At 40.7% G+C, this 12,579-nt stretch overlaps 1 protein-coding gene across 7 annotated transcripts in view; it reads right to left on the reverse strand.

Annotated features, from left to right (window-relative positions):
* LOC109037054 (dynein axonemal intermediate chain 4) overlaps window positions 1-12,579 on the reverse strand; it is a 53,326-nt gene that overhangs the window by 24,687 nt on the left and 16,060 nt on the right. For 3 of the 7 annotated variants that reach the window (XM_072296317.1, XM_019051547.2, XM_072296318.1), the window contains exons 2-5: window positions 7,322-7,428; window positions 5,004-5,242; window positions 3,801-3,949; window positions 2,717-2,877 (exon numbers count right to left, since the gene is read on the reverse strand). In XM_072296317.1, the coding sequence (XP_072152418.1) occupies window positions 2,717-2,877; window positions 3,801-3,949; window positions 5,004-5,242; window positions 7,322-7,402 (630 nt within the window). In that variant the 5' untranslated portion in view covers window positions 7,403-7,428. Of the gene's footprint in view, window positions 1-2,716; window positions 2,878-3,800; window positions 3,950-5,003; window positions 5,243-5,516; window positions 5,756-7,321; window positions 7,429-12,579 lie in introns of all 7 variants that reach the window. The other 4 variants (XM_072296321.1, XM_072296319.1, XM_072296316.1 and 1 more) reach the window with 3 other exon arrangements.

The following is a 12,579-nucleotide window of genomic DNA, read 5'->3' on the forward strand; positions in this document are numbered from 1 at the left end:
GTTTAAGATGAGTCGTCCTTTTTATGCCATTTTAAATAATGATGAAAAACAAGAAAATTCTAAGAAGATCGTTTTAACTCCGAGCGCAAGGTTTGCCATCAACGAAAATGGAGATGTTGCATGTGTGAGGGATTTGCGATTTGACCATTGATTCTTATGTAAAAGTTCGCGAGAAACACGATGGTGCCACTGGTTTTCTCTGAAATCTACTCCCAAGCTCAAAAAATGCTCTCAAAGTGAGGCCAAAATGGAGGGAATATCCCACCCTACCCTGAGAGTCCACCTCTACATCAAAACAAACTCTCCATGCAAAGATAGGGAGCAAATACATTGGCGGGGTTGCCACTTTATTTGGCGATTCCAAAACTGAAAACATGGCATCACTGCTAATGTATTTGCTCCCTATCTTTGCATGGAGAGTTTGTTTTGATGTAGAGGTGGACTCTCAGGGTAGGGTGGTATATCCCCTCCATTCTGGCCTCACCTTGAGAGCTTTTCTGAGCTTGGGAGATGATTTCAGAGAAAACCAGTGGCACCATCGTGTTTCTCGCGAACTTTTACATAAGAATCAATAGTCAAATCGCAAATCCCTCACACATGTAACATCTCCATTGGCCAAAGTGACTATCTTACATCCTCAATGAACGTACTTGAAGGACAATATTCTCCTTCGATGATGGGATCTTTATGAAACAGCGTCACGGCGAATGTCAAAAAACCAGCATTTTTCGCCAAAAACGGCCTTCAGTCTCATGTTTAGGCCAGTTTTAGACCCCTAAATAGACCGAAAATGACAAAATCATGATACATTCCGCAAACTTTAGACTTTAAATGAGCAAACAATCGTAGAATTGAAGAATTTGAGGGTATGGGCCCAACAACGGCCCTTATCGAAACCTCTCCTTTGGCCAATCCCTTAATATCAGTCATTTACCGGTCTGCGCCTCTAACTGGCAACAATGTCGACAGCCATTTTCGATTCGGAGGCTCAATTTTTTGTAGGAGTAAACATCTGATCTCCTATTCGAACTTCTTGACCCAAGAAACTTAATTTTGAACGTATTGTTTGTTACAGCTGCCCTAAATGGCAGTTTCATCCACGAGACCGGTGGCCATTTTGGGCGCCATCTTTGATTTTAGGGCTTCTCGAGAGCCGCTGCGGAAAATGGACCTCATTTTCGGACTCTACGACCCTGAAAACCTAATAATTGATATCTCACAATGCATGTAGACCCGAATAGACAAATTAGTACCCGTAAGAGGTATTTTTGGACACCATCTTGAATTTTGGCCTGTAAATGATCTTTGGGCTAACTTTTGACTAAAAATTCGGATTCTACGATCAAAAATACATCAGAATCGACACCCGACACGACGTATTTGCAAACTATAAATTTTTTTACCCCAAAACCGTCATTTTGGCCGCCATCTTGAATTTGGGGGGGTTTTTATGAAATTTGAGATGGCCATCATCGATTTTCTTTTTCTAGACATCAAAATGAAGAGATTGATGTATCACACAATATGCCTTCACGAACCTGCACACGGGACATATGTTTTGTTACGTATGCCCCCTGACTAAAAGGGAAGGTTACCATACTGCCAGGTAACGAGCGCCGCTGCAAACCGCGGGAATTCATAGTTCGATTCACCATACTGATGGGTCATGTTATCGTGATCTGTGTTTGATGAAGTTCTCATGATTGATGCTGTTCTTATGAAAAGCCGTATAGTTGTGCCGTTTTTTTACCGAACAGTATGGTAAATCTAAATCAATTCGTGGTTATGTACTTACCTCATTCTTTCTTTTCCGTGCACTCCAAAAATGACCTGCTTTCTGGGCCGTCGATTCGGCCATCGAACCGAGTGTGAAATGGAAGCTCATAATGATCTGATGCTCAGAGAAAAAATTCAATAGGAGCGTAGGAACGGTGTCCGAGAATCGGGGGAGGGGGGGGGGTCCGATCTTTTATTCGCTGTAATCTTGTTGAATGGATGTTGCCGCGGGCTTCTAGTCGTTGTTCACACAAGTTCAGCCAATCGACACTCCACAATTTTTTACGTAAAATTCGATTTTCACGTCAAGGAATCGATACATCGATTCGCTTTATCGATTTTTCCGGATTTTACAAGGGACATTGGTGGTTTCCGGCTTCGATATTTGTCAATATCGATTAACAAAAGAACTAATGTCCCTTGTAAAATCGGAAAAAATCGATAAAGTTAATCGGAGTATCGATTCCTCATTCTTTTATTTTCTAGGAGCTCGAATGTTAGGAAAAATCGGCGAAATCGCACGATGTGGCTACTTGGAGGGGTTGAAAAGGGCATTTTAAAAATGATAAGGTACGTAATTATGATGTGGGTAGATGTTCTTATGATACCCATGTAAGAGGAATGCCGTATGCTCCGAAGCGTACTTCAAAGCTGAAAACAACAGCTTCCTTTCGAGCTAGTGTTTCTTACCTGCTAGCGTTTTAAACAGTTACCTACTTACAATAGTTGAGGAGATTAATTTTGGAACTATAAGATGGGATGTTGAGGTGCTTTTTTTGAGCCTTTTCTTCTCTTAAACTCAAAGAATGAATCAATATACTTCGGAAGTAAACACATGAAACATTTCTATTTCTATGAAGGTCATCCCCGATTCATTGCAAATAGGTACCTCCATGACGCACAAAAGTTAAGAATTATTAAATACTTCTGGAGGCATTACCAACGCTATGTATCCTTCTTCAGTCACAACGTAGTAGAGAGTTCTGTTCGAAGGATGCAAAGAAAGGGACAAGCCAGCCATGAGTCTTTGAGTAATTTCGTCCGCTTGTTCCATTTTTTCACTTCCTGAATGTTCGTGAAAGTACTTCAACTTGATCAACTCTGATTGAAACATTTCAAAAGTACCATCGTTAATATATATCTTTTACTCAAAAGTTACAGTTGGGAGAAAAGGAAATGAAATAAAAACTAAATTTAAAAAAAAAAAAAAAAAAAAAAAAAAAAAACAGAATGAATCCCTGTGAATCCTCAAGTAGCGTTTCTCAACGAAAAAATCGCCATATATTGCGATTTTATCGGCGATAAAATCGCCAGGATCATCAACATCCGAGCGATTTTATCCTCGATCTTATCGCGATAGAATCGCGCTTTCATCGCGCAACAATTTATCGCGATATTTTCGAAATAAAAAATCGCGATAAATGGCGATTTAATCTCGATTTTATCGACGAAATTTGATCGCGATTTTATCGAACCAAATTTGTAATATGTAGCGATTTAATCGCTATATATCGCAATTTCTTGTGCGATAATATTTCGATATATTGCCACCGAAATAATCGCGATAACTAACCGATAGAACCGCTATTTATCGCGATCACTGCTGCGTGGGTCGAAGAAGTGGCTGTGTTTGAAGGGGCACGTAAGTAGAATGTGGATGGGAATCTGAGCCCTGACTTTTAAAGAGAGAAGAAAAAAGGTCAGCAGAACGCGCAATCCTTTCAGAATTGAAAAAGTGGTCCTACCAGCACAAAAAATTTCAATTTATCAAATGAGATTTTCAAAAAGTGAATTTTAATTATTCAGTAAGTATTGCTACCTGGCATACAGAAAAGTTAGTGGTGAACGTAAATTCACCGTTTAAGTACACATCTAAACACGATGTATATTCGGCAAGGGTAGTGTTAGTGTTTGCGAGTCCATTCCTCGGGGTCTAAATTAATGGTCATAGCGAATTCTAAATGAAACCTAACTATATCTTTCATACATTAATTTTGACGCTTTTTAAACTCATAAAATGTTACCATGGCAAGCATAATCTGCCTCGATGCTCCATTTTCGCACGTGCCCACTTTGATCCACGGTAATTATTTCCTCCGTCTCCTTTACAAAATTTGTATGGTAGAACCACAACACCTTCCATAACGGACCGTGAGTTGTTACGTTTTTCATCCTGAAATTGTTTTAAATTTTAAATTTTCTTTTTTGGAGAGATGGCATGTTAATGAGTACCTAATTATTAAGTCTACCTATCTACACGAAAGCGTTACAATTGAATAGTATCAGTATATTTATATGGAATCCATATGAAAATCAATCGTTCGTTGTATTTTCAATGTTCCAAATTGAATCCATACGAAAATTGTTTCTCCGAACGTGTCATTGTCATGGACTCGCTATAAGTACGTACGAAGTCCACATGCATGCGTCGGTGCTGTATGGATTCCATAAAAATTATGGCTTCTCTAGGGATGGACGAATATCGAATTCAAATGCGAATATTCGAAACTTTTCGAATGCGATTATTGCGAATAGTTGAGAATTCGAATCTTGCGATTGCGAATAGTTCGGATGCGAATATTCGAATACCTATTTTCGATTATTGCTTCGATTTTTGATTTTTTATGAACCGTGAGAGATAAAATTACACCCTTAGAATGCGATTATTCGAAAATTCGAATTTGCGATTTTGAATACTTCGGAAGTGAATATTCGAATGTGATGCGTGATTATCTCGGTGCCGATGATTCGAATATCGAATATTCGAATATCTAAATATTCGACCATCCCTAATGGCTTCCTTATCCGAGATTCCCCACGAATTTCCTTCCTTCTTTTCTATATGGATGCGTCAATATAGATACTTACCCAATCCCAATATCAATAGGTATTTCCATTTGTATTTCCTTCCACGGTGTCTATATGAAAACAATACCGGTATCCAAATCGAATGCCATATTTTGTTTTCGCATTTTTCAGCTTTGCTAATGGGTTTAGGCACAAGATAGATTCTTTCGGAAGAAACAGCGAAAGTGTACCTCTACGTAGTAATGGATCCGATTTATGCCAAAACTTCAAAAAGAAACCATTAATTTAACAAAACTCCCTCGATATCTCAATGATTGTTTACTTTTGGTGTGGATTCGCTTTAAATTAAGTTTTATACCCTTTTTCACTTTCAACCTCTCAATGAAGGAAGAGTCACTTGAATTTTGGACGCAACTTACTCGTTTAAAATTATTGTGTCAGTCTCTTGAGGAGCTATGTTAATGATGTAAAAGGCTCCGTTATAGCAGCCGACCGCGAGTAAGTTTGGTTGGTCCCTCGAAAAGGATAAAGAAGTCACGGGTTGGGGAATCTGGTACATTCGCTCAGGCTGGCACGGATTTTTGACGGACCAACAGCAAACAAGTCCGTTCATGGCCTCGCTATAAAAATATTTTCCGTAACCCACAGCTACGATGTTCTGAAAAAATTGAGACAGTTTGAGAGCGGAAACAAACATGGAAAGAGGAGAATAAAATGACAAGGCAGAATGAGTGATAACACCTAGACCTACCCTGCTAAAAATATCCCCTGGGGATTTCACCTACCTAGGCGGTTTTGGGCAGGAGAATAATTCCCCTGGGAAGTGGCTCCCATGAGGAGTGGCTCCCCTGGGAAACTCCAGGCTCTGTAGCCAAAATTCCGTCTCTACTAGCAGAGCCATAGAAGAAAAATATTTTGGATTATATACCTACACGAAAATTAATGTGTTCTGTTGCCAAGGCATTCTTCAGACTAGGAAGGGATACTTAGCCACCACACAAATCTCCGCACCGCGGTCATTCCCGAGCGATCTCCCAACTAAGCACCATAACAACGCCCGACGTTGCTTAACCCCCTTGATCGCCCGAGTGCCGCTGCCGTGGAGCTTCGGAGGCTCGCGTGTTCTTCGAGTGTAATTTAGGAACCATAAACGTCCCCAGCACCGACTAACCTAAGTAAATAAATAGATAAATTAATAAATAAATAAAATAGATTAAAATAAATAAATGAATAAAAATTAAAAGAAATTAATTAAAACTATAAATAAATTAAATAAAATAAAGAAGATTAAAATAAACAATTAATAAGTAAAATAAAACATATTGTAATAAATGAATAAAATAGAATATGTTAAAGTATTTAAATAAAATAGAAGTTGTATATAGAATTTATTCGCCTCCAAAGCATCTTTTGGTTATAACGCACCTAAAAAATATGTAAATTAATAAAAAAAATAGATTGAAAAATAAATAAAATAAAAAAACAAACCGAGAAGCCGGATGTCCGCCAACCGATCCTTATAGCTACGGGACGCGGGGGATGGAGGGGCGGGACTGAAGATCCCCAGACTCCCTTGGGTGCACATAGGACCCTTAGTTTACTCCCCTGGGAGCACAGGGGATCCCCTGTCATTCCCTTAGAAACACAGGGGCTTTCCAGTCTATTACCCAGGGGAGCACATGTGATCTCGTGTCAATTCCCAGGGGAAATTATTTATCAAGGTATAACTTGTAAAGCATCTTAAGTAGACGAGGACGCAGTGTTTTGTCGCATTGTATCCGTTCCCAAGTTCGGTGACGTCTTTGCAGGACACTGGTGAGCTGCAGTCACATATGGGCCCGTGGCATTTCCCCTGAATTTTTATGATGATCCACGAGACACCGTGAGAGGTCCCACGAGAGCACATATGGGTCACATGCACACTCCAATGGGATCACATGGGTCACATGCCGGCTCCCAGGGGAGCGCATGGGTAACATGTTAGCTTCCAGGGGAGCACATGTGATCACATGTCATTCCCCTGGGAGCACATGTGATCACATGCCATTCCCCTGGGAGCGCATGTAATCACATGTCATTCCCCAGGGGAAATTTTTAGCAGGGTAGGTACACGCATCAGGGACTTAAAATTAGCTCTTGCTGGAAACACGTGACAGTCGCAAGTACCAACCCTCATCTATACGCATAAATTCCACATTGATGCAACAATTCGTATGTATTCCATGAGAAAATCATATGGATGCCTTATGGGCTCCTCTTTCGTTTGGATGCGTCAATATGGATACCACCACAAGTAATGGAAGCACCACAAGTGATTGACCCCTATTATGGAGTCATAGAGTCTAAATATTTGAAATATGCGGCCTTGTAGCAATGAAGCGCTTTTAGCAAAATTGAATAAATGTTTCCTGATTTCTGTTTTCCAATTTTCAGTAAGTAGTAAGAATAATGATTCATCTTATTAAAAAAAATATGCATACCTTAACTTACTCTCCTAACTAAAATGGCGTCAATAGGTCTTTGTAAGTAGCATACAACAATTTACCTCGGTTTAAGTTAACCACGATTTTCCTCCCCAAATGCCTACAATTCACAATAGCAGCCATGATATGATCATCTCGGGCTTCGATGTTACTCGTAGCGGCTACACGCAGTGTTATGTGTCATGTGAAGTATGAGTTCATTCATGTATCATTTGTATATTTTTAAAACAAGAGCTTTTGTCGTATATACTTACGTGATTGACTTTGTTCCAACTCATGGCTGTTATTGTACGGTTTAGTGTCTCAGAATTTCTAAACGACCAAATTAAGCTCATCCTGTATCAAAACTCCGTCTGAAACTCTGGGAAAAAACACAGGGAATATTTATCACTGAAACACAACATATAAATATAGGGTGATCCAAAAGCCCCTTCCATCCCCTGGTTTTTACCTAATTTTGAGGTAAAGATTTGAAACTTAGGTGATGTTCGGATGTTCTTAGGTCAAAAGGAGCTACTTTTTGGCACCCTAAGATTTTCAGGGATGCTCTCTGAGGAGCCATCGAACCTCAACTTTTTGATTTCAAAGGGAAAAAACGGGCGCTCCGCTTCGCTCCGCGCCGGTTTTTGGGGGGGCTTCGCCCCCCAAGCCCCCCTGGGACGCGCGCTTCGCGCGCGTTTTTTAGTTTGAGTGTCCGGCCTCAGTTGTTGTGTCTGGTAAGTGACCCGCGCGTCCACCGCGAGAAGAGTGTATTTTCCGAAGGGAGGGGCGGGGCCAAGCTTGAATGACGATGAATAAATCTCCATAACCCACTGTGCGACCACATTGCCGTCTTATCCACCAATTTTCAGTTCGTGACCCACTGTGCGACAACAATGCTGTCTTGTCCACCAATTTTCAGTTCGTGACCCATTGTACGACAACATTGCCGTCTTATCCACCAATTTTTAGTTCGTGACCCACTGTGCGACAACATTGCCGTCTTGTCCACCAATTTTGAGTTCGTGACCCACTGTGCGACCACATTGCCGTCTTGTCCACCAATTTTCAGGTCGTGACCCACTGTGCGGCTTCCCTCCTCTTTTGCCGCACACCCCCGCCTAAAACTTTCGAAGCTCGCCATTTTTAAACGGCTTGACCGATTCCGCTCAAATTCAATACCAGCCTAGAACTAAGTAAGATCTTCCTTCTGTAAAAATTTCGGGGGAAAGCTTTTAATTTGCGCGAGTTATCGCGCCCACAAAATTGAACCTCCCCCCACTTCTCGCCCCCACCATTCGAAATGTAATACTTCGATCTCTGTTTTTTTTCGCAGAATGGTAGTCCTGTTCCTCTACTTTACATCGCAAAAAGTTTCACCCGGAAATTTTTTAAAATGAGGGAGATATAACCCAGCAAAAATCGGAACAACCACGATGTGTCGGAAATACATACATAAATAAACAAACACACACACACACACAAGTATATATATATATATATATATATATATATATATATATATATATATATATATATATATATATATATATATATATATATATATATATAGTTTCCTCAAGTAAGAGTTATTGCAACTTGAGCGCATATGGAGTAAGCGTCGTTGCACCATGACGGAGTCGTTGCACCATGGGGGAATAGTTGCACCATTTAGCTTCCCAGAGTAGGAGAACTTGCACCCAGGGGCCGATTGTACTGCAGTGCCCTCTATATTAATTTTAAAGTGTTCCAGAATTGCCTGCAGACTAAAGAACGATATTTTCTAGTGGTGGGAAATTTTATTTTTTATTTATTTTTATTTTTTTCTTTTTTACTTAGGTAGGTATTTATTTTTTATTTATCTATTTTATTTATTTTTTTTACTTATCTATTTTTTTACTTATTTATTTTTTTACTTATTTATTTTTTTTTACTTATTTTTTTTTTACTTATTTTTTTTTATGTATCTATTTTTACTTATTTATTTTTTTATTTTTTGTAACGTGATTCAATTCCCTCGTGTTCTTTCAAATGCTTACATCGGCCCTTTATCGGCCCAATGTGAACCGAGGGGGGGGGGGGGGGGGGGGGTCCGTAAGATCTAAAAATTTTGGAAATTGGAAATACAATGAAGTGCTAATGTGAGGTATGTAAACAAAACTCATAGTTCCGAGCGATTTCCAGTGGTTTACGAGGTTACACATAATTTTTGAAATTAATTAACCCCAAGGGGCTTAAAAGCTAAAAATTTTGAAAAGGCATAGCTAAACCTACTATATAAGTGTGACATGTCTAAAAATTCCTCCCAACGACGGCTTTAACGTGGCCAAAGTGCATACTGAAAATTTTGAACTCCAGTGTCCCTAATGGGAGGGGGGGTGGGCTAAGGGCTCAATATTTTTGAAAATCGAAAAATTCAAAAACGTGTAAGTGAGGCGTGTCCAAGGACTCAAAGTACCGGATGTAGTTGCACAGGTAAGATAGTTACAAATGATTTTCAAAATTGACTGCCCCGAGCGGTTTGATGCCCCAAATTTTGAGAAATCACAGCTAACCCTACTACATAAGTGTGACATGTCAAAAAATTCAGCCAAACAACGGCTGTAACGTGGCTAAAATGGTTACTGAAAAGTTTGAACTCCAGTATGCGTGATTGGAGGGGGGGGGGCCTAAGAGCTTAACATTTTTGAAAATCGAAAAACTCACAAACATGTAAATGAGGCGCGTCGGAAGACTCCGAGTGCACAGTTTTAGCGTAGGCTTTTTAACATTAAGCTCTTAGTCTCTAAATGTAGCATCACCCCTCGGTTTTTTCAATTTGCACAACCGACGTTGCAAAATTTACCTCGAATTGGTAACAAAATACTTTCGTCTTTGCCGCCAGACCGTTTATCCGCCTTCAATCTCGGCAACTATTTGACCGATTTACCTCGGATTCTCGCAAATGAAAGCTGTAGGTCTCTAAATGCACCAACACCCCTCGGTTTTTTGATTTGCGAAACCGACGTTGCAAAATTTACCTCGAATTAGTAACAAAATACTTTCGTCTTTGCCGCCAGACCGTTTATCCTGCTTCAATCTCGGCAACTATTGGACCGACTTACCTCGGATTTTTGCAAATGAAAGCTCTAGGTCTCTAAATGTACCAACACCCCTCGGTTTTTCGATTTGCGAAGCGACGTTGCAAAATTTACCTCGAATTGTTAACGAAATATGTTCGTTTCTCCGATCGCTAAGAGATTGTCCTCCTTCAATTAATTTGACCTTTACTAAGGGTCCAAAGAGCGCTGCGGTCGGAAGCGATTCGATTCTGATCGGCGGATCCCGGTCCACGAGGTAGGGTCTTTCTTCTTTGTGAGATCTTTAAAGTTTTTCATGGAGCTCTATCCTTCGATGTGGGTATGAAAATATCCGAAAATATCTCTGCATGTCCAAATAGCCATGCAATATCTAACGCTGCCGCGCCACAGCCTTTGATTTTGCGTCGGGCCCGCTTTTTTATAGACAACCTTACATACTTCCTTTTTTTTGTAAGTAACTACAACAAAATTTCCAGATCAATAAAAAAATCACTTGACATTCTCCCCTAAAATTAACGGTTTCAAATAAGAATGATCAGAAAGTTCGTTGATGATAACAATTTTGTCGCCGCTCTTTTTAAGTCCTGAAATTTTGGTTACAAGAATATTTTTAATTAGATTTTTCTGTAAGTGGTCACTACCAAATGTTCCGCTCTTTAAGGAGATTTACAGACATTTTCCTCTTTAATCAATGGTTTAGAAGAAAAAGGATAAGCAAGGCGCTCATCGTAGAAATTTTTTCCGCAGTTTTCTTCACACCACAAATTTTTTTTATAATTTTTCCCTAAAAATCGATAGCTTTTAAGGGTCAAAATCGAAAGTTCGCCAAACGAGCTGAAACCAAGCATGTTCGCTTGCAAATGACCCGCTGAGTGCGATTTACCGGTCGGAAAAGCTCCTCGAGTCCGCTGCTTGGCGCTATCCGCGAAAAACGCCTGGCAAAAAACGGTGAAAAACGTGCAAGAAACACTCGTTTCAGACCAGTTTTTCGCTGTTTCTCGGCTCAGGAGGCCCCGCAGAGCCGCGGGATTGTGCGCAACCGATCCAGCACTTTCATCTACTTAGGATCCGACTGAAATCTCGGAATTTTTTCTCTGGACGAGAATCAAGAAAAATTGACAGGGGTTACATGGACTAAATTTTAAGGGTCAAAATCGAAAGTTCGCCAAACGAGCTGAAACCAAGCATGTTCGCTTGCAAATGACCCGCTGAGTGCGATTTACCGGTCGGAAAAGCTCCTCGAGTCCGCTGCTTGGCGCTATCCGCGAAAAACGCCTGGCAAAAACGGTGAAAAACGTGCAAGAAACACTCGTTTCAGACCAGTTTTTCGCTGTTTCTCGGCTCAGGAGGCCCCGCAGAGCCGCGGGATTGTGCGCAACCGATCCAGCACTTTCATCTACTTAGGATCCGACTGAAATCTCGGAATTTTTTCTCTGGACGAGAATCAAGAAAAATTGACAGGGGTTACATGGACTAAATTTTAAGGGTCAAAATCGAATGTTCGCCAAGCTGAAAACAAGCATGTTCGCTTGCAAATGACCCGCTGAGTGCGATTTACCGGTCGGAAAAGCTCCTCGAGTCCGCTGCTTGGCGCTGTCCGCGAAAAACGCCTGGCAAAAACGGTGAAAAACGTGCAAGAAACACTCGTTTCGGACCAGTTTTTCGCTGTTTCTCGGCTCAGGAAGCCCCGCAGAGCCGCGGGATTGTGCGCAACCGATCCAGCACTTTCATCTTCTTAGGATCCGACTGAAATCTCGGAATTTTTTCTCTGGACGAGAATCAAGAAAAATTGACAGGGGTTACATGGACTAAATTTTAAGGGTCAAAATCGAATGTTCGCCAAGCTGAAAACAAGCATGTTCGCTTGCAAATGACCCGCTGAGTGCGATTTACCGGTCGGAAAAGCTTCTCGAGTCCGCTGCTTGGCGCTATCCGCGAAATACGCCTGGCAGAAACGGTGAAAAAGTTGGAAGCTAAGAAGTTGGAAAAGTTCGATTTTGAGTTGGGCCCAGAGGCGACGGTTGATCATATTCAAGTATGTTACGTGTCTAGGTGTCCTTGACACCATATTCGAAGCTCATCATTCGTCTCCTTTGAGCCCAGGTCGAAATCTGAGGTAGAACCGCAAAAAACGCGAAATTTCAGCTATTTTCGCCCTTGGGGCCATGTTTAGGCCCCTGTTTCGCAGCCAAAAAACGTGAGTAGGTATCGGCAAAACTCGATTATTTCTGTCTAATATGCACCGTCAACTGCCGTATATCCAAAAATTTCTCAATTCCGTGGAGTGGCCGATTTCGGCCCAAGTCGCAACCCCTCCTTTGACACTTCTTTAAAGATATTTTAGAAATTAACTGTATTAGAAAAATGAGAAAAAAGGGCGCTAATCGCAAAAGTTTTGGCCGCAGCTTTCTTAATACTCCATATATTTGGTCAAAATTATTTTTGCGATTAGA

Source organism: Bemisia tabaci, chromosome 2 (genome assembly GCF_918797505.1).
Source record: "Bemisia tabaci chromosome 2, PGI_BMITA_v3".
NCBI classification, from domain to species: domain Eukaryota; kingdom Metazoa; phylum Arthropoda; class Insecta; order Hemiptera; family Aleyrodidae; genus Bemisia; species Bemisia tabaci.